This window comes from Hemiscyllium ocellatum, chromosome 39 (genome assembly GCF_020745735.1).
Source record: "Hemiscyllium ocellatum isolate sHemOce1 chromosome 39, sHemOce1.pat.X.cur, whole genome shotgun sequence".
NCBI lineage: Eukaryota > Metazoa > Chordata > Chondrichthyes > Orectolobiformes > Hemiscylliidae > Hemiscyllium > Hemiscyllium ocellatum.
In genome coordinates this window covers 29315593-29337819 of record NC_083439.1, presented here as the reverse complement: position 1 = coordinate 29337819, position 22227 = coordinate 29315593, and the positions used below count along the sequence as shown (strand labels likewise).

Here is a 22227-nt window from a genome sequence, read left to right as displayed (position 1 = left end):
GGAAGTGTAGAGTTTACTGTAAATTTACTGATGAGAGAGACTTTGTATTATCGAAACAGATGTCATCAGGTCAGCACCAGGAATCCATAGTCTTAGATTGAGCTAAATTTTAGCTTGAATTTTGGGTCAACGTTTAGTGAGGTGGGCAGAGAAGGCCTCAGGCCTTTGGCCTCCCAGGCCCCAATCTTTGCCTCTTGGCAACCCATCGCACCAGACTTTGGATTATTTTAGGCCCACCTCAAAGAGTGGCAGAATAGCTCAGCCTGGCCTGCTTTTAGCACTTTTTCACTGACCAGCCTCTCAGTTAATGTCAGGGCAAATGGGCAGTGCTTGTTCAAAGTCACTTACTGGCTGTTTCGCACACTGGTGGCTGGGACATGATAAACATGGCAGCTTTGAACTTCTGCATTACCCTCATTCTAAACTGTTCATCTCAGTTTATGCGATAGTCAAGCCTCAGTACAACAGACAGCTGCTGATGCAAAGGCTGCTGGTTAAACGCATGGACAGAATAGACACTAGAAACAGGAGTAGGCAATTCTGCCTCTTGAGTCTGCCCCACAATTTAATATGATTGTGGCTCCACTTGTATTGTGGCTGAAAATGTGTTGCTGGAAAAGCGCAGCAGGTCAGGCAGCATCCAGGGAACAGGAGATTCGACGTTTCGGGCATAAGCCCTTCTTCAGGAATCAGAAACGTCGAATCTCCTGTTCCTTGGATGCTGCCTGACCTGCTGTGCATTTCCAGCTCTGATCTCCAGCATCTGCAGACCTCACTTTCTCCTCTTGTATTGTGCAGAGATAACATCTCCTTTAAATTCATGACTGTGTGAAATCCATGGGTGTCGCAACTTGACTCCAATGCAACAATTAACAAGGAGGATTTAAAAAGAGAAATTTAAAATGTTCAAGAAATGTTAGCAACAACTCAGGAGGGTCAAGCAGCATCTGCAGAGGGAGCCAGATGAGGTTCATGATTCATACCTGCTGGTGGCAGTAGAAGGGTTAAAGGTCGGGATTAGCATGTCCAGCAACAGCTACATGATGTTGTTTGTGGGAGTACTCGGCTATTGAGACAGAGAGGGATTTCTTCCAGTGGTGAAACTGCACATTTAACACAACACCAACAACACGTACTGGTGTGTTAATATCTGGAGCAGGGAGGAGAGTTTCCATGGTGACCTCTTTATTCTTTCATGGAATTGCTGGCTAGGAATTCACTGCCCATGCCTAACTGTCTTTAAAAAAAGTCAATTAGCAGATAATTGGTGTTAATTGATTTACTAATTAACTGGGCAGTGAAGGAAAATGAATGGCCAGGCAGAGTCAAAAAAATGGGTGGAATTGGTGGTTGGAAAGAGCTATAAGACTGAGTTGTCAATAAACTCTACCACAAAGAAAGATTTTTATTTTAACGATTGGCTTGAACTTGAGTTGATGTTAATTCCTTTGAGATAGTTGTCATCTAGTAGCTGGTCTTTCTAGGATCACATCGTATTGTCCCTCAGTTAGACTCTCAGGTTGCAATATTCAATGACAGCAACACAAAGAACCACAAAGTCTGGCAGCTATAGTCGAGAGAAAAGCAGTGTTAACATTTTAAAGTCCACCAGCACTTCTTCAGATTCACATATTTTAAATCAGTTTGGTTCTGAAATTGATCCCAGAGGGATAAAACCTTGATTCAGATTCTCTGTACACAAACCCAAAACTTATTGGTCCAAATCACTAGAAATTTACACCTAAGTCCATTTGGTCCAGTCGCTCTATACTGATCTTAACGCCCCATTGGATATAGGGGCAGAAGGAGTCCATTTGGCCCATCCAGTCTGATCCACCATTCAGAGTTCGTTGCTGAACTGGTAATCCTCAACTCCAATTTCATTAACCCTTGATCTCTATAATGATTAAAATTCCATCTCTCGGCCTTTAATATATTTAACTCCCAGCCTCAACACCCCCTGAAGAATTCCACGGATTCTCTCCCCTCTGAGAAAAGGAATTTTTCTTCATCTCTGAAATGTGTGAACCCCGAGCCTGAGGTTATATCCTCTGATCCTGGACTTTCTGACAAGATGCAGACAAGCTCTCTGCATCTACCTTGCCAGGCACCCTGAAAAGTTTAAAAGTTTAATTTTTCTGAACTCCAATGAGTACAATTGTGTGAGCTCCTCGGAAATGGATCCCAACTCTCGTTTTACTTCATCTTTCCTAATCAGCATATTCTATTATCTTTCACGCCCTCATTTATTTATCTAGGTTTCCCCTTAAATATATTCTCTGAAATATAGTCATGATTTGGAGATGCTGGTGTTGGGCTGGGGTGTACAAAGTTAAAAGTCACGCAACACCAGGTTTTGGTCCAACAGGTTTAATTGGAAGCACTAGCTTTTGGAGTCTCGCCTTTATCAAGTGATGAAGGAGCGTCGCTCCGAAAGCTAGTGTGCTTCCAATTAAACCTGTTGGACTATAACCTGGTGTTGTGTGACTTTTAACTCTGAAATATATTTATACTGCTCGCCTCAACCATTCAATGTCATAGACAGTTCCCACACACCATTTGCATGAGAGGCACCATTCTCTGGATAAAAGATTAGATTAGATTAGACTTACAGTGTGGAAACAGGCCCTTCGGCCCAACAAGTCCACACTGACCCGCCGAAGCGAAACCCACCCATACCCCTACATTTACCCCTTACCTAACACTACGGGCAATTTAGCATGGCCAATTCACCTGACCCGCACATCTTTGGACTGTGGGAGGAAACCGGAGCACCCGGAGGAAACCCACGCAGACACGGGGAGAACGTGCAAACTCCACACAGTCAGTCGCCTGAGTCGGGAATTGAACCCGGGTCTCAGGCGCTGTGAGGCAGCAGTGCTAACCACTGTGCCACCGTGCCGCCCACAAAGTGTTTCTTCTGATTCTTTCTTTGCTTTATTATTGTCTGTGCTTTTACATACTGGATCTGAACTTTAGACTGTCTGATATGCACAAATATCTTTTCTATCTCTATCCCACTTAATGTAGTCACTATTTTAAAGGTTGCCAATGGGGCTTCCCTCCAGCTTCTCTTTTTCAGCTAAGTGTTTCATGGATACAGCTATAACAATGAGGCTGAACCTCAGGAAGGCTGTTTGAGGTCTTGAGGTGGATTCAGATGGTATTTGCTAAAGAGGCATCAGGAACATGGGACTTCAGTTACATGAAGAGATTGGAGAAGCTGGGCTTTTCTCCTCAGTATTTAGAAAAGTATTTAGATGTGCACTTGCAATGCTAAGGCAGGCAAGGTTATGGGTTAAGTTCTGGAAAATGGAATTAGAGCAGTTCCATAGAATCCTAACAGTGTGGAAACAGGCCATTCACCCCAATGAGTCCACACTAATCCTCCGAAGAACATCCCACCCAGACCCATCTGCCTTCTAACCCTGCATTTCTCATGGCTATTGCACCTAACCTACACATCCCTGAACACTATGGGCAATCTATCATGGCCAAGATTAGAGTGGTGCTGGAAAAGCACAGCGGGTTGGCAGCATCCAAGGAGCAGGAAAATCGGCGTTTTGGGCAGGAGCCCTTCATTACAATTCCTGATGAAGGGCTCCTCCCCGAAATGTCGATTTTCCTGCTCCTCAGATGTTGCCTGGCTTGCTGTGCGATTCCAGCACCACACTCATCTTGACTCTGATCTCCAGCATCTGCAGACCTCACTTTCGCCAAATCTATCATGGCCAGTCCCCCTAACCTGCACATCTTGAGACTGCGGGAGGAAACCCACGCAGATACTGGGAGAATGTGCAAACTGCACAAAGTTAGTTTCCCCCAGACTGGAATTGAACTGGTCCCTGGCACTGTGAGGTAGCAGTGCTAACCACTGAGCCACCATGCTGCCCAGTTAAATTGTAGTTTTTGACTCGTGTAGATTTGATGGGCCAAATGGCCTTTATCTATGCTGTAGACTGCTATGATTCTAAAGTTAAGGATAGATTTAGTAGGGGTGATCTAAAATATGAGAAATTTTGAGTGAATAGCCAGGGAGAAAGGACACCAAAGGATGCAGAATTGAAATTGTTTGCAAAAATATTAAAGAGGAGATTCTTTTCCCCACACAAGTTGTTTTGATATAGAATACACTTTGTCAAAGGGTAGGGAAAAAAGTTAATCAAAAATTGCCCAGAAACGGGCCATTGTCATAACAGTGCTAAAATCACAAAGCCTAATGCCTAAAAACCAGCTGAATCTGAGTCTGGCATTTCCCAGACTTTTCTGGCAATCGAAATGAATGTTGACCTGAAGGCTTAGTTAAGAGAGCTGAACATTAAAACTGCTAAGGAAATTGAAGTTAGCAATGAAAGAAAAGCTTTGTGCCAGTACCCCAAGTGAACTCGTATCAGAAGGTCCAGGTATGACTAGTGCGCAAGGTTAAGAAAAAAGTAAGCATGTTGTGTTCATTACATAGAGGAGGATTTTGTCAAAACCCACCAGGAAAAGTAGAACTAAAAACAAATGAAGCATTGAAGAAACCATATATTGACCGCAGTACATGATGTCATTCTTGAAGACTTGGTTTTCTCCAGTGAAATTGTGGATGAGAGAGTATGTGTGAAACAAGACTCATGGAAAAGACACAACAGAACAATCCATATGATTCCTATAGTATGGAAGCATGTCATTCCATACCAACCATCTGAAGAGCAATCCCATCCAGACCCGCCTCATCCCTGTAACCCTGCATTTCCCATGGCTAATCTACCTAGCATGCAGATCCCTGGACACTATGGGGCAATTTCCCATGGTCAGTTCACCTGAACTGCACATCTTTGGACTGTGGGAGGAAACCAGAGGAAACCCACGCAGACACAGGGAGAACGTGCAAACTCCACACAGACAGTCTGCCCGAGGCTGGAATCGAACCCGGGTCCCTGGTGCTGTGAGGCAGCAGTGCTAACCACTAGGCTACCATGCCGCTCACACACAAAAAAAATTCAGCTATCTACAAAAAAACTAACAGGCAAGGATGTTGTATTGTCCTCGAGTTCCAACTGTAAATTGTAAAGAATGGCTAAAATAAAATAAAAGGTCAATACTAAAAAAAAAGCTTTCAGAGGGGAATCGATTACAAGAACATGGAAATTATGATAAACTTGTATAAAACATTAGGTCTGCTTCAGCTGGAGCATGTGTGCCCAGTTCTTGGTGCCACCCTTTAGGAAGGATCTGGACTCTAATTAGAGAGAGTGCAGAAAAGATTGACAGGTATGGATCCAGTGGTGTGAATGTTCATTCACAAAGATTGGGAAAGTTGGAGAACAGGAGGTGTAGGATTTCATTGGCGAACAGGAGGTGCAGAGGGAGTTTGATAGAGGTGTTCAAAATCGTGGGCATCTGGGCACAGTTGATGGTCACTCATCATTCCCATTGGTGGAAGAATCATGAATGGGAGGGCTCAAGATTTAAGATAGTTTACCAAAGAGGCATTGGAGATGTGAGGAGAAACTTTTCCATAGAGTCCCTGCAGTGTGGAAGCAGGCCATATGGCCCACTGAGTCTACACGGACCCTCCGAAGAGCATCCCAGCCAGAACCATCCTGCTCCCTCATTCCTGTAACTGTGCATTTCCCATGGATAATCCCCCCAGCCTGCACGTCTGTGGACACTGGGCAATCCACTTAACCTATACATCTTTGGAATGTAGGAGGAAACCAGAGCACCACCAAGGATATTTTCCTCCCCTCCCCTATCAGCGTTCTAGAAAGACCACTCCCTCTGTGACTCCCTCGTCAGGTCCACACCCCCCACCAACCCAACCTCCACTCCCGGCACCTTCCCTTGCAACCGCAAGAAATGCAGAACCTGTGCCCACACCTCCCCCCTCACTTCCCTTCAAGGTCCCAAGGGATCCTTCCATATCCATCACAAATTCACGTGCACCTCCACACACACCATTTACTGCATCCGCTGCACCCAATGTGGCCTCCTACACATTGGGGAGACAGGCCGCCTACTTGCGGAATGTTTCAGAGAACACCTCTGGGACACCAGCACAAACCAACCCAACTGCCCTGTGGCTGAACACTTTAACTCCCCCTCCCACTCCGCCAAGGACATGCAAGTCCTTGGCCTCCTCCATAGCCAGACCATGGCAACATGACGCCTGGAGGAAGAGCACCTCATTTTCCGCCTAGGAGCCCTCCAACCACAAGGGATGAATGCAGATTTCTCCAGTTTCCTCATTTCCTCTCCCCCCACCTTGTCTCAGTCCCAACCCTCAGACTCAGCACCGCCTTCTTGATCTACAATCTTCTTCCCGACCTCTCCACCTCCACCCTCTCTCCGGTCTACCACCCTCACCTTAACCTCCTTCCACCTACACATTCCCAACGCCCCTCCCCCAAGTCCCTCCTCCCTACCTTTTACCTTAGCCTGCTTGGCACACCCTCCTCATTCCTGAAGAAGGGCTTATGCCCGAAACATCAATTCTCCTGTTCCTTGGATGCTGCCTGACCTGCTGCGCTTTTCCAGCAACACATTTTTCTGCTCTGATCTCCAGCATCTGCAGTCCTCACTTTCTCCTAGGAAACCAGAGCACCCAGAGGAAACCCAAGCAGACACGAAGGGAATGTGCAAACTCCCCACAATCCGGGTCCATGGCGCTGTGATGCAGCAAAGCTAACCACTGAGCCACCTTGCCGCCCATGCCAAGCAGTGATTGGTTGTGGTGTGAAATATGCGTATGGTGGTGGCGGCAAGTTCAGTTAAGGCATTTGAGATGGAAAATGATTATTATTGATTATTAGAATAGGCAGGACCAAGGTAAGAAGGGGGATTGACTCTAGGAGCACTGCTCATTCGGAGTAGTAACATAGACATGGCAGACTGAATGGTCTCCTGTGCTGTGATTTTGTGTTTGTATTTGAAAGATTTGCAGGGCTTTGGGGAACAGGCAGGTGAGTGGGATTATTAACCAGCTCGTTCGAAGGGCCAGCATAGGCACAATGGGCCAAATGACATCCTTTCTTGCTGCATCAATCTAAGACTACGCATGCTTATTAACCATTCCTTGGAGAGATGGCTCAGTTGTGCATAACTCTGCACTTTTGTCTTTTTTCTTCCTGCTTTGAATGAGGATTTGGTTTTATATCATAATTACTTTGGCATTGGATCAGTTTTCAGTTGAAACCTGACCTTGGATTGTTTCAAAGAACAGAGAAGCTGATGTAGACTTTTCAGCCTCTTGAGTCTGTTCAACCATTTTAATAGATGATGGCTGATCTGTACCTCCAAACCATTGCCTGCCTTTGATCCCGATTTCATGGCATCTTTACCTAATAAAAATCTGTCGATCTCAGTCAAACTGAGAACTATTCCTGACCAGGCGAAGTACTGCTATTTATTACCTCTCTGTAAGTGTACCACAATATATACAGACTTTGAAAGCACAATCATAAACACTTTGGCTTAATGCAGAAAAGATATCAGTCAAGAAGTGAGCAGAATGTCGCACTGTTTTATCTTAAAAAGAAATGAATGTTGAAATGTAAATAATTGAATACAGTTTGGAAAATATAAAGGGATCTGGGTTTCCTAGAGATCATGAAAAGCTAATCTGCAGGTCCAGAAAGTGATTAGGAAAGCTAATAGAATATCATCATTTATTGCAATGGATATTGAATACTAGAGATTATGCTTCAGTTATAAAGGAAAGTGGTGAAACCATGACTGGAGGACTGTATAGTACTGGTCACCTTATTTGGGAAGGATGTAATTATGGTGGAAGCAGTTCAGAGAGAGTTAACCAGAGTAGATTCTGGAATGGGCATGTTATCTAATGAGGAATGGTTAGATTAGACTTAGTGTGGAAACAGGCCCTTCGGCCCAACAAGTCCACACCGACCCGCCGAAGCGAAACCCACCCATACCCCTACATTTACCCCTTACCTAACACTATGGGCAATTTAGCATGGCCAATTCACCTGACCCGCACATCTTTGTGACTGTGGGAGGAAACCGGAGCACCCGGAGGAAACCCACGCAGACACAGGGAGAACGTGCAAACTCCACACAGTCAGTCGCCTGAGTCGGGAATTGAACCCGGGTCTACAGGCGCTGTGAGGCAGCAGTGCTAACCACTGTGCCACCGTGCCGCCCAATGGTCTTGCAGGGGAGGTGATGGCTGAGTGGTATTATTGTTACACTATTAATCCAAATACCGAGGTAACATTCTGGGGACCAGGGTTCAAAACCAGTTATGGCAGATGATGGAATCTGAATTGGTTTCCAATTTTTAAAAAAATCTGGAATGAATCCGCGGTCACTTGTCGGAAAACTCACCTAATTCGCTCATGTCCTTTAGAGGAGAAAACTGCTATCCTAACCTGGTCTGGCCTACATGTGACTCCAGACCCAATGTGGTTGACAGTTGATTAAGGGATTGGCAATAAATGCTGGCCTAGCCAGTAATGCCCTCATCTCACGAATGAATAAAAAAAGGACAAGCTAGGCTGAATCCACCAAGTTTAGACTCAATTGAAGCTTCTAAGATACTGAGGGATCCTTACAGGGGCAGTGTGGAGAGGATTCTTCCCCGTACAAGAAAATCTGGAACCACAAGACACTGTTTAAAAATGAAGGGTCACCCATTTAAAACCGAGATGAGGTGAAATCTTTTCTGACAGAGGGTTGTTAGTCATTGTGGCGTTCTTCCTTAAAAGGAAGTGGAAACCGATTCTTTGAACATTTCTAAGTCAGCGTTGGATGCATTTTTGCTAAGCGAGGGGGTAAAAGGTTAGGAATGCGAATTTAAATGTTGAGATTGACCTCGCTGTGAATTGTTCTCAATGTTGAAGTAGGCCCGGGGGGTGGGCAGCCGAAGGAGTTGGTCAAGGTCAGCATGGGAAAATGAATAGGCGCTAATGGTGATCATTAGTGGCTGATAATGAGTTGTTATGGTTGCAGGTCATGTGATGACAAGGCCTGTTGTCTGGTGGGTTTGGGGGGTGGGGGGAAGGACACGTGACAAGGTGCTCAGGCCCCGAAATTATTGAGCTCCATATTGAATCCAGAAGGTTGCAGGGTGCCCAAGTGGAAAATAAGGTGTTCTTCCAGCTTGTGCTGAGCTTCACTGGAGCACTGCAGCAAGCCTGAGACAGAGATGTCCAGGGAACATAGTTGAAGTTGCAATAGACCTCACTTGGACCTTTTTCACAATTTTGCTACATTCAGACCTTTATGTGATTGCAACTAAAGAGCAAATAGAGTACAAGTAACAAAAGTGATGCAATATCCTGCTGTTATTTGCTATTTAGTACATCAGGTGTCTACTGTCTGTAAATATTTACATTTTAAGTTTCTTGTGTCATTGTCATTCGGACTGTGAGATGGTAATATCTTTCTGCAGAATAGCTGAGTGCTAGTATCTGCTGGCAGAGGGATGAATAATAGCAGAGCAATTGGGGGGTTGGGGGTGGGGAAAGAAATGTGACAAACATCTTCTTCTTAAAAGATCTCTCCACGCTTCAGGCTCTCTGCCTGTATTCCTGATGAAGGGCTTTTGCCCGAAACGTCGATTTTCCTGCTCCTCGGATGCTGCCTGAGCTGCTGTGCTTTTCCAGCACCACTCTAATCCTGACATCTTCTTCAGTTGAACCCTTTGGGGTATCAGGGAAAGTCCAGAAGTTCCCGTTGTTATGACTGGCCAACCCTTGTTGGAAGTGACCTTTACCCAAGGGAGAGACAATCCTGGCTTTTTCTTGGTGGAACTTGGTGAATTGTGCTTCACGGCCTGTTTGACATGCCTGCTGTTCCTTCTGAGAACAGAAACTGTCTTTCATCGAACCTTGTTCTGACCTTATGTAATTTGTAGTTGCGATTCCAGAGCTGCCTTAACTTTTCCAATTGAAATTATTGTTCTGCACAAGATGAGAGCAGTTTTCCTTATCACTTCATAAACCTCACTCAAATCACCCAGCCTGCCCCAGGTGCCAGGAATCTGAAGCAAAAATAGAAAATACTGGAAACACTGAGCAAGTCGGATAGTTCTTACTCTCCACAGGTGCTAACGGTTCAACTAAAAAACTCTTCATCAGAACAGAGGAGCCCCAGGACAGGAATAGATTTTGAGCCAGTGTGGGAGTGGTGAGGTGGAGAAAGAGTGAGAAGGACCTATCTGAGACAGGTAGATGATGAGAGAGATTGCATGGCAAACATTTTCATGATGAAAATCTGAAGGGAGTGGAATGGGTGAGTGAAGGAGCAAAATGTAAGCCCCCCCAAGTCTATACTTCACAGGAATAGCGAAGGCCATTCTGTCCTTCAACCTGAGCCATTCATTTAGGTCATGTCTCGACAGTATTTCAAATTCCTGGTTTGTTACCTTTCACACTTGCATAAAATCTTTTTTAGGTTGAACTATGACCTTTGTTTCTGAACAACGACCATGCTCGGTTTAGATGTTTTTGATTGACCCAGTCTCAACAGGTGACTTCATTCCAAAAACAGATTTTCTGGGAACTGCTAAAATCACTCGGGGGATTAACCCATCTCAGGAAGTGTACCTCGGCCTCGTCATCTCTGATCACATATATCTCTTGACTGCCTGCCCAATTAAGTGGCCCTTTTCTCTGCAATCACCAATAGTTTTGGAACTAGGGTTAGGACTAGGGTAGGAGAAAGTGAGGGCTGCAGATGCTGGAGATCAGAGCTGAAAAATGTGTTGCTGGAAAAGCGCAGCAGGTCAGGCAGGATCAAAGGAGCAGGAGAATCGACATTTCGGGCATAAGCACTTCTTCAGAAATGACGAGGGGTGCCAAGCAGACTAAGATAAAAGGTAGGGAGGAGGGACTTGGGGGAGGACCCCTCCCCCCACCTTATCTCAGTCCCAACCCTCGGATTCAGCACTGTTTCTTGACCTGCAATCTTCTTCCTGACCTCTCCACACACCCCCCCTCCGACTTATCACCCTCACCTTAACCTCCTTCCACCTATCACATTCCCAACACCCCCCCCCCCCCCCCCAAAGTCCCTCCTCCCTACCTTTTATCTTAGCCTGCTTGGCACACCCTCCTAATTTCTGAAGAAGGGCTTATGCCCGAAACGTTGATTCTCCTGTTCCTTGGATGCTGCCTGACCTGCTGCACTTTTCCAGTAACACATTTTTCAGTTAGGACTAAGGTAGTTAGTACTTCTTGGACCAAAGGAGATCGAGAGGGTGTTTCCTCTGGATGAGAGGATGCTTCCTCCAGGTGAGAGGATGCTTCCTCCAGGTGAGGGGGTGTTTCCTCCAGGTGAGAGGATGCTTCCTCCAGGCGAGAGGGTGTTTCCTCCGGGTGAGAGGATGCTTCCTCCAGGTGAGAGGGTGTTTCCTCCAGGTGAGAGGGTGTTTCCTCCGGGTGAGAGGGTGTTTCCTCCGGGTGAGAGGGTGTTTCCTCCGGGTGAGAGGGTGTTTCCTCCGGGTGAGAGGATGTTTCCTCCGGGTGAGAGGGTGTTTCCTCCGGGTGAGAGGATGTTTATTCCGGGTGAGAGGATGTTTCCTCTGGGTGAGAGGACTGTGGCAGGTTTGATGAAGCTTAAAAATCACACAACATCAGATGATAGTCAAACAGGCTTATTTGGAAGCACTAGCTTTCAGAGCGCTGCTCCTTCATCAGGTGGTTGTGAAACATGCACATATGACACGGAATTTATAGCAAAAGGGTTACATTGTCATGGAGTTGTAATTATTAATTAAAAACTTAGTTAAAAATCACACAACACCAGGTTATATTCTTAAACTAATTTATATTAAAACTTTCATCTTTAGGGTGTAGGTTTGCTCGCTGAGCTGTAGGTTTGATATCCAGACGTTACATTACCTGGCTAAGTAACATCATCAGTGGCAACCTCCAAGTGAAACGAAGCTGTTGTCTCCTGCTTTCTATTTATATCATTCTCCTGGATGAGGTTCCTGGGGTTTGTGGTGATGTCATTTCCTGTTCATTTTCTGAGGGGTTGATAGATGGCATCTAGATCTAAGTCTTTGTTTATGGCTTTGTGGTTGGTGTGCCAGGCCTCTAGGAATTACTGGCATGTCTTTGCTTAGCCTGTCCCAGGCTAGATGTGTTCTCCCAGTCGAAATGGTGTTTTTTTTCTCTTCCGTGTGTAGGGCTACAAGAGTTGTTTAAGTTCTTTTATCTGTAAATCCCAGAATTACATTCTCAAGGTGGGGTCAGCTTATCCAATAATAGATGTCACCTCAACTCAGACCATGCATTAAATGTGTGAAGGTACAGTCTGTACCAATGTTGACTCAATTGTATTTCTAAAGTTGAATTTATAGAATCTTACATGGATTTATGCAGTTTTTGAGCAAAATAAAATTAATTCTGCAAATACAAATTCACCCCGTAAAATCAGTCCAAATCAGGTTTGGTTAAGATGGACTAGAAAAGCTGTTGCCTTTAGTTGATGGTACAAGACAATTTAAGGCTTTATCCAGGAGATGTAGAGGGAATGTCAGGAAGAGCATGTTTTTTTACAGCGAATGGGAATGACCTGTAACTTGCTGTCCTCCAGGCTGAGTGGGAAGCTGAGAAGAGGAATGATTTCAAAAGGGACCTGGATGGTCACTTCAGGGAAATAAACTTGAAGACCAAGGGGACATAAGCCAGGAAATAGGATAAACCAGATTGCCCCATGCCCATGACTGGTCTCATCCTGGATTGTAAATGACTCTGTTACCGATTGTTGGGTTTTGTCAAGTGCAAAATTCCAGCACGAGGCATAATATTTACACAGTTATAAGTCTGATTGGACTCCATCCAAAATGTTGTGTTTTAAATGTTTGGTTCTGTGGTATAATGAGTTACATGAGAGTCATGATCTGTAACTAACCACATCTGTCGTGGAGTTATGGTGCAGTGGAAATATCCCTACTTCTGAGCCAAGAGACTGGTGCTCAAATCCCAACTACTCCAGAGCTGTATCATGATATCTCGAAACAGATTGATTAGAAAATGTCTATACTTGTCATAATACTCCCACACTTGACTGAGTTTTTTTGAAGAAGTAACAAAGAGGATTACTGAGGGCAGAGTGGTCAACGTGATCTATATGGACTTCAGTAAGGTGTTTGACAAGGTTCCCCATGGGACATTGGTTAGCAAGGTTGGATCTCATGGAATACAGGGAGGACTAGCCACTTGGGTCCAGAACTGGCTCAAAGGTAGAAGACAGAGGGTGGTGCTGGAGGGTTGTTTTTCAGACTGGAGACCTGTGACCAGTGGTGTGCCACAAGGATCGGTGCTGGGTCCATTACTTTTCATCATTTATATAAATGATTTGGATGCGAGCATAAGAGGTACGGTTAGTAAGTTTGCAGATGACACAAAAATTGGAGGTGTAGTGGACAGCGAAGAAGGTTACCTCAGATTACAACAGGATCTTGACCAGATGGGCCAATGGGCTGAGAAGTGGCAGATGGAGATAAATTTAGATAAATGTGAGATGCTGCATTTTGGGAAATCAAATCTTAGCAGGACTTATACACTTAATGGTAAGGTCCTAGGGAGTGTTGCTGAACAGAGACCTTGGAGTGCAGGGTCATAGCTCCTTGAAAGTGGAGTCGCAGGTAGATAGGATAGTGAAGAAGGCATTTGGTATGCTTTCCTTTCTTGGTCAGAATATTGAGTATAGGAGTTGGGAGGTCATGTTGCAGCTGTACAGGACATTGGTTAGGCCACAGTTGGGATATTGTGTGCAATTCTGGTCTCCTTCCTATTGGAAAGATGTTGTGAAGCTTGAAAGGGTTCAGAAAAGATTTACAAGGATGTTGCCAGAGTTGGAGGATTTGAGCTACAGAGAGAGGCTGAACAGGCTGGGGCTGTTTTCCCTGGAGCGTCAGAGGCTGAGGGGTGACCTTATAGAGGTTTATAAAATCATCAGGGGACATGGATATGATAAATAGACAAAGTCTTTTCCCTGGGGTTGGGGAGTCCAGAACTAGAGGTTTAGAGTGAGAGGGGAAAGATATAAAAGAGACCTATGGGGCAATGTTTTCACGCAGAGCGTGGTACGCGTATGGAATAAGCTGCCAGAGGAAGTGGTGGAGGCTGGTACAATTACATTTAAAAGGCATTTGGATGGGTATATGAATAGGAAGGGTTTGGAGGGATATGAACCGGGTGCTGGCAGGTGGGACTAGATTGGGTTGATATTTCTGGTCGGTATGGACAGGTTGGACCGAAGGGTCTGTTTCCATGCTGTACATCTCTATGATTAAATCATCAATCTACATGGACATGTGAAGAGAGGGCTCATCAATATTACACTGGAGAACTGCATTCGATAGCCTACTGTGTACAGATATAAATAAAGGAGTGCTACAATAAGGAGGGAGTTGATTGAGGCTTAAATTGATTATTTTAGACCAGTGAGCATATGGTACACAAACAAATGAAGCCATGGTCTGGATCAACCACAAACTATGTGAATAGCAGTGAAGAGGCTGGATGGCTGATTCACATATGACTCTTTGGTGTCACTAGCATTGGTCTAGTGCAATATAGTTTAAATTATCTGTCTCACGAAAGTTGTCTTAATCTCTTTTGGGTGATCTTTAGACATCATGCTGACTGAAAGCTGGAACACCCCTCTGAATAGGTATTGAACCGCCTCTTAATTGCCTCCTATTGTTCGTCTGACAACTCACTGATTGATCTTTCACTGCAAACAACCGCAGCAATTAATGGTCAGTTGCAGCTGAGCGCTGTTGTAAATATTTCTGGATTCGAACTGTAGACGGGAAAGATAGGGCAAAATGCCCTCCAACCGCACAAAGCGAGGAAGTGAACTGGATTCAATGCGATCAAGTGAAAACATTGCAACAAGTCAGCACCTTGTTATCTGAGGTTTTTCCAAAGTTGACAAATCAATCAACCAGGCTCTACTGGAATGCAAAGACATGTCAAAAGAATGGACCCGTGCTTGCCACAGAGTGTGACCGCCTGGGTAGCACCAGGGCTGGAGATGAATGTCTGACAGCATCTGACTGAGGAGCCCTGGCTGTTTGAAGAGGAGGAAAATGAAGAAGCTGAGAGAGGGGAGAGGAGGGGGAAGGGCAGAGATTCTGGGAGGATTTTGCCTCTTGGGTGGGCCGACCAGCAGAAGGAAGGCCCCCTGAAGATTAATAGTGGCACGTGGCTGATATTGGACGGCAGAGAATGTTCTCGAATGGTATTGAGCAACAAATGCAGGTTGTGATTCTGTCCTGTTGCTCCGTTTATGTATTAAGCATGTGTCTGTGGTCAGAGTGGAATTAGAAATTGAGTGATTGATGTTTTTTTTTGTAAATTGGAAACAGAATGAGACATGGCAGATTAATATCAATATATTGAATAGTTTTAATTGTATTTATGTTAAGCATTCGATTGAAATATGTGAAACAATTAAAAGAGCAAATTAAGCCAAGAGAGAATGATGTAGAAAAATATTTACAAATTGTGTTAACTTGGTGAGCAGAAGCAAGAAGCTATTAAGAGCATAGGTAAAATATGGTCATATTTCTTGTTTACTGCTTAGTGGTTAACTGCCAAATTGGATCCTCTAAATTGTCTTGAGTTTCATTCCAGCAACCTCAGTAGAAATTAGAATCGCTGGACGCTGCTAAATTAAGCCCCTGATTCCTGAAACATCAATTCTCTTGCTTCTTGGATGCTGCCTGACCATGTTGTGCTTTTCCAGCAACACACTCACAACTCTGATCTCCAGCATCTGATCTCCAGTCCTGAGGTAACCCACTCCCCATTCTAGGGTTCTGCATGTTCATGCCCAACAATGAGATTGGAAGTGGCCCTTCAGGTCCAGAGTCCTGGAATTCATCAAGGATTGGGTGGTAGTGGGGGGAGGGGGCGCGGGGGTCGTGCAGGGGCTTTATTAATGCCTGGCTGTACTTGCAGGAGGAGTCTGGTGTGTGGCCTCCTGTCGATGTTTTCTGCCAGCAATGCCCAGACACGATGCAGCGTGACTCTAAACCCTTGGGACTGTTGGAAACAACTTCACGCTCTGTTTAGGAGTCACTAATCCTCATGTTATAGCCACAGTAGATAATAAATACTGTGCAATGTTTGCATTCTTTCTAAACGAAACTGGAAGAAAAAGAATTGGATTTGATCAATGTTATCCCCTCAAGATCTTACTTTGTTTGAAATAAATGTATCTGATTAGAATTTCCCTTTATTCTACTACCTTGTGGATATTGTTTGACTTGTTTAAGGGAAAGTTAGATAAATACATGAGGAAGGAAGGAATAGCAGGATGTGATTAGCTAAGGGTAAACGGGGAGCTCATGTGGTGCTGAGTAACCTGTTTTGCTGCTGTCAACCTTTTCCTGTGCACTCTGTCAGTCACTAACTTGTGTTGCAGGACGGAACAGGTAGAAAACTTGTGGAACTTGAGAGTGAGTAAGCCCAATCCATTACGCAAACCAGCCTTCCATCCATTGACTCCATCTATACATCCCACTGCCTCGGGAAAGCAGCCAACACAAACAAAGACCCCTCCCATTCCAGTTATACTCTCTCCCACCCTCTTCCATATTTGAATACATGTATAAACAGCTTCTTCCCTGCAGTTATCAGACTTTTGAACGGCCTTCTCCAATGTTAATTCTGATCACTCTCTCTCTCTCTCTCTCTCTTTCTGTATCTTCTCTGCAGCTGGAACACTATATTCTGCACTCTACTCTTAGCCTGATGCACTTTGTATGACCTGTACCTGTATCACAGTGCATGTAACAACAATCATTCAATCAAAAGAGATAGGACCTGGAATTTTATACTCTAAAGGGGAAGGCATGTGGGTTTTTAAACATGGTGATAACAGGCAACTTTCAATTTACCGTGATAAAGGTCTGCTTTGGGAATGGGGATAGTTAAAACGTGTTTGTGGACTTCAGAATTGACTGTCATCTTCGTGACTGTTTGGGACGCAATGTCTGATAGATATACTTCTGGATAACAAGTAAGTACCAATAAATAAAATATCATTTGTAGAGCAGCTTGGAAACTGTGGTTACAGCATAGTGTAGGAGAATCGAGACTGACAAGTTCAGGAGGATACATTTTGAGCAGAAATGTGAACGATTGTTACTGGGTAAAGTGCAAAGAATAGGTGCAATAGCGTCAAAACTACAGTCATCACAGTAACTGCTGGGTTGGCTTGGCAAATAAATATAGGAATCAATGTGGGTGCTAGTAATGTCGTGCAGGGGAGAGAGAAGGATAATGATGATTGCTCAAAATCAGGTCAACAGGCACAGTGGAGGTGAATCTTTCAATAACGTCAAAGAGATTGAGAAACTGGTGAGGACTTTAAATAGGAAGCCATATGAAGATTGATGGAGCATGAAAAAACAATTACAAATACTTTCATAATGGGCAGAGAAATGATGGTTCCGGAAAAAAGAACATTCACTCGAAAGAACTCGAGTGTAACGTGATCACAAGAGACCAAGGACGTGGAAGTTATCCTGGATTATTCCTCTGTCTCAAAGGAAGGGTGTCGGTATATTCTTATTGAAGGGACATTGCAGCCAGTAATCCTGTTGGCCTTCTTCAAAGAGGAAATAGACTTAAAAGATTAAAGGAACTTGTGTTATAAAGTGGGACTTTGAAGACTATCCTGGAGATCAACGAGGTGTCGCTGCATTTCAGCAGCGGTACTGTAGTTGTGTCTCTGCACCATAAGCTTTTCTTCAGCCCATGTCAGGTTGGTACACATGTGGTTTTAGGTGCCGTTAATGACTTAGTGAAACATGCAGGTAATCCAGTTGTGATGCTCGTGACATCCTTGATGTTTTGTAACCATTTCAATGAGCTATTGCACTTAGAGGAATCCAGTACCCTCCTCCATCACAGATTGGGTCGATTTCCCCACTGACAATGGATTGCTGATTTCCCTGAACTTTTTACAATTTGCATTGTGCGTTGTATCTTGTTAACTCGCTGATATTCCGATAGAATCTTGCAACTGATTTGAGTACAGTCAGCTTTTTAATAAAGCTGAAAATATTCTTGGGAAAATCAAAGCCAGAATAGAGGAAAGATCAATTTGGGTTTCCCTTAAATACACTGAGGGAGACTTTCAGATTGTTGAATTATATCAGTGAGATAAATTGGGATAGGTGTAAAACTGCACTCACCCCAAGTCCCATTGTATACCACTGGCTGGTCTCTGTTGAAATTGGGTTATTAGTCATGGTGACGCACAAGATTAACCTCTCTCATTTTGTGATATCCACATTTTTTTCACTTCCATCAAGAGATTTTGATACCAGTTGGGTACCTTGGCTGATTTTTGTTTAACATCTTCTCGACCCAGGACTCCTAGGGCACTGACCAAGTGAATTTTGAGTCTAATTCTCCTCCCCCCATGCACCCTTTTGAGAATTGCAAAGAATTTCATTCACTGAATCATTTTTAAACTAAAATTAAATTTACATTAATGATGTGCTCTTATTAAAGTTCATTTAGTATTGTAAATGTTTAAGTTCTGATCACTGTCTTATTTTAACATGTTTCAGGTGCAAAGTTAACCTTTTGACGTTACCCAAGGGACAGGCAAACTGTAAGGAGCTGCTGCTGGAAAATGGACAGGGTTCTGTGGTTTTGTTGATTACACTTAGAACGTGCAACGGGGTCTACATCTCTGACCCCTGTGTCAGCCCACTGCATGATGAGACTGAGAGGCAGCAGATTATTCAGAGATATGTAAGTACACCGTACAACAAGAGTCGTTTAAAAGCCTTGACTGTAGGTGGCAAGTGGGCACTTTATAGTAGACACTAGAACTAGGGGACACAGCCTCAGAATGAGGGGGAGCAGATTTCAGATTGAGTTGAGGAGGAACTTCCTCACCCAAAGGGTTGTGAATCTGTGGAATTTCCTACCCAATGAAGCAGCTGAGGCTGTCTTATTGAATGTTTTTAAAGCAAAGTTAGATTTTTGAACAGTAAAGGAATTAAGGGTGATGGTGCGTGGATGGATAAGTGGAGCTGAGTCTATGAAAAGGTCAGATCTTATTGAATGGTGGAGCAGGATATTCCTGCTCCGATTTCTTATGCTCTTACATACAAACTGGCAGCAGAAGAGGGATGATTACTGTCTATAAGGAGAGGAAATACACCAGGCAATGCAACAACTTTGAGGGAGAAACAGTTACCTTTTTAAGTTGATGATAAATGACTTCTTGATTCGTAGAGGCTGCTAGACCTGTGGAGCATCTCCACCATTTTCTTCTTTTATTTCAAAATTTCACCACTTGCATTATATGAAGCTTAAGAAGAAACTGGATAACCCTTTCTTCAGGTTTAAGGTTTAGATTTAGCCCAACAGCAACTTGTTACTGCACTACTAGAAACTTATTCCACAATAAGGACGGCACAGTGGCTCAGTGGTTAACACTGCTGCCTCACAGCACCAGGGTCCCAGGTTTGATTCCAGCCTCGGGTGACTGACTGTGTGGAGTTTGCACATTCTCCCCGTGTCTGTCTGGGTTTCCTCTGGGTGCTCCGGTTTCCTCCCACGGTCCAAAGATGTGCCGGTCAGGTGAATTGGCCACATAGAATTGCCTATAATGTCAGGTGCATTAGTCAGAGGGAACTGGGTATTGGGTGGGTTACTCTTCAGAGGGTCGGTGTGGACTGGTTGGGCCGAAGGGCCTGTTTCCACGATGTAGGGAATCTAAAATCAAATAATAACAGAGCTAATGGTCCAGTTTACAAAGGTGCCAACCTACCTCATAAAATCTGTAGCAATGCAAGCTTTTTCTTTTTGACTTTGTTAAACATGTTAAAATAATTCAAAGTGAGTTGGCGTTCTGCCCTACATTAAACCCTGGTGCGATTGTACCCATTAACAAGAGGCAGTGAGATAATCTGGGATCTTATTCTGAGAATGATGCTATGGCTGAGAATTTCCTGGGTGGCATGGTGGCTCAGTGGTTAGCACTGCTGTCTTACTGTTCCGTGGTGCCAGGTTTGATTCCAGCCTCAGATGATATCTGTGTGGAGTTCTCCCTGTGTCTGCATGGTATTCCTCCAGGTGCGATGCTTGTCTCCCAAGGGTGTGCAGTTTAGGGTAAATTGGCCATGCTAAATTGACCATAGTGTCCATGGATTGCAGGCTAGGTGGGTTAATTGTGCCAAATGTAGAGTTAAAGGGATAACGTTGGGATATCCTTCTGAGGATCAATGGCGATTCTATGAAACAGATCCCTTTTAAACTCAGGTCCTGGCAAAGTATGAGCAGATTTACTCCAGCCTATGTAGGATGCTGTATTTCAGTATAGCACAGAATCACAAAACCTCTACAGTGTGGAAAGAGGCCATTCTGCCCATCGAGTCCACACTGACCCTCCAAAGAGCATTCTGCCCAGACCTACCCCCCACTTTATCCCCATGACCTCATATCTCCCAAGGCTAACCCACCTAGCCTGCACATCCTGGACACTATGGGGCAATGTAGCTTGGCCAATCCATCTAGCCTGCACAGCTTTGGAGTGTGGGAGGAAACCCACACAGACATGGGGAGAATGTGCAAACTCCACACAGTCACCTGAGGCTGGAATCCAACCCGGGTCCCTGGCGCTGTGAGGTAATAGTGTTAACCACTGAGCCACCACGCCAGCTGAAGGAGCCGTGCTCCCCATTGAGATCATTTTGGCTCTTCGTTTAGTTATGTCAGAAGTTGTAGTGAATGATGAGCTCTTGATTCTCTATGCTGTTTGGTGAACATTTTTTAATTGAAGTTTTAATTTTGATTTTCAGTGTTTGAGAAATACCTTCCAGGATATGAGCGACATTGGGTTCCTGCAAGTACACGTGGTAAAAGCTAGTAACTTGGCAGCAGCAGACTTTGCAGGTACTTTCTGGGACGGCATGGTGGCTCAGTGGGGGGAGCAGCATGGTGGCTCAGTGGTAGCACTGCTGCCTCTCAGTGCCAGGGACCGAGATTCATTCCTGATGAAGGGCTTTTGCCTGAAAGGTCGAATTTCCTGTTCCTTGGATGCTGCCTGACCTGCTGCGCTTTAACCAGCAACACATTTTCAGCTCTGATCTCCAGCATCTGCAAACCTCACTTTTTACACCTAGATTTGATTCCAGTCTCCCCCGTGTGGAGGTTGCACATTCTCTCCATGTCTGCATGGGTTTCCTCTGGGTGCTTCGATTTCCTCCCACAGTCCAAAGATGTGCAGGTCAGGTGAATTGGCTATGCTTAATTGCCCGTGGTGTTAGGTGCATTAGTCAGAGGGAAATGGTTCCGGGTGGGTTTCTCTTCAGAGGGTTGGCGTGGACCTTTTGGGCCGAAGGGCCTGTTGGCACACTGTAGAGAATCTAATCTAATCTTTATTGTGAACCTCTTTAATCTGGCACCCTCAATTGCTCACAGTCACTGCTTCACCTTTTGGTCCCCCCACCTCATTCTTCCATCCTTCTACTCCCTGTGTTGTCTCTTCAATTTAATATTTTCTTCCATTGGGAGTGAGTTTGATTTGGGATGACATTGGTCCAGCTGACTGGGTTAATGTTTCGTATTTTACTTCAATGTCCAAGGGCAATGTTTTTTTTTTGTTTCTTATGCTCTCTTTAAATCTGTTTGTCTTTCACATTTTTTCCTCATTCCTTGTCCCATTGCCCCTCTATCTTCCCACTCCTGTTCGTTCAGTCAGATATTGGTAGACAGGGTAATGAAGAAAGCATTTGGTATGTGTGGCTTTATTGATCAGAGCATTGAGTAAAGGAGTTGAGAGGTCATGTTGTGCTGTACAGGACATTGGTTTGTCCACTTTTGGAATATTGTGTGCAATTCTGGTCTCTCTGCTATAGGAACGATGTTGTTAAACTTTAAAGAGTTCAGAAAAGATTTACAAGGATGTTGCCAGGGTTGGAGAGTTTGAGCTATAGGAAGAGACTGAATAGGCTGGGGCTACTTTCCCTGCTGTGTCGGAGGCTGAGGGATGACCTTTCAGAGATTTATAAAATCATGAGGACCGTAGATAGGGTGAATAGACAAGGTTTTTTTTTATCCAGGGTAGCCGAGTCCAAAACTAGAGCACATAGATTTAAGGTGAGAGGGAGAAGATTTGAAAGGGACCTAAGGGTCAATTTTTTCTTACAGAGGGTGGTGCATGTGCAGAATGAGCTGGCAGAGGAAGTGGTGGAGGCTGGTACAATTACAACATTTAAAAGGCATCTGG

General features: G+C 44.4%; 1 protein-coding gene across 4 annotated transcripts in view; it reads left to right on the top strand.

Annotated features, from left to right (window-relative positions):
• The window catches only part of LOC132834373 (multiple C2 and transmembrane domain-containing protein 2-like), a 521106-nt gene that overhangs the window by 296587 nt on the left and 202292 nt on the right, over nt 1-22227 (top strand). For all 4 annotated transcript variants that reach the window (XM_060853214.1, XM_060853212.1, XM_060853211.1 and 1 more), the window contains exons 11-12: nt 18554-18740; nt 20798-20891. In XM_060853214.1, coding sequence (XP_060709197.1) covers nt 18554-18740; nt 20798-20891 — 281 coding nt within the window. The remainder of the gene's footprint in view (nt 1-18553; nt 18741-20797; nt 20892-22227) is intronic.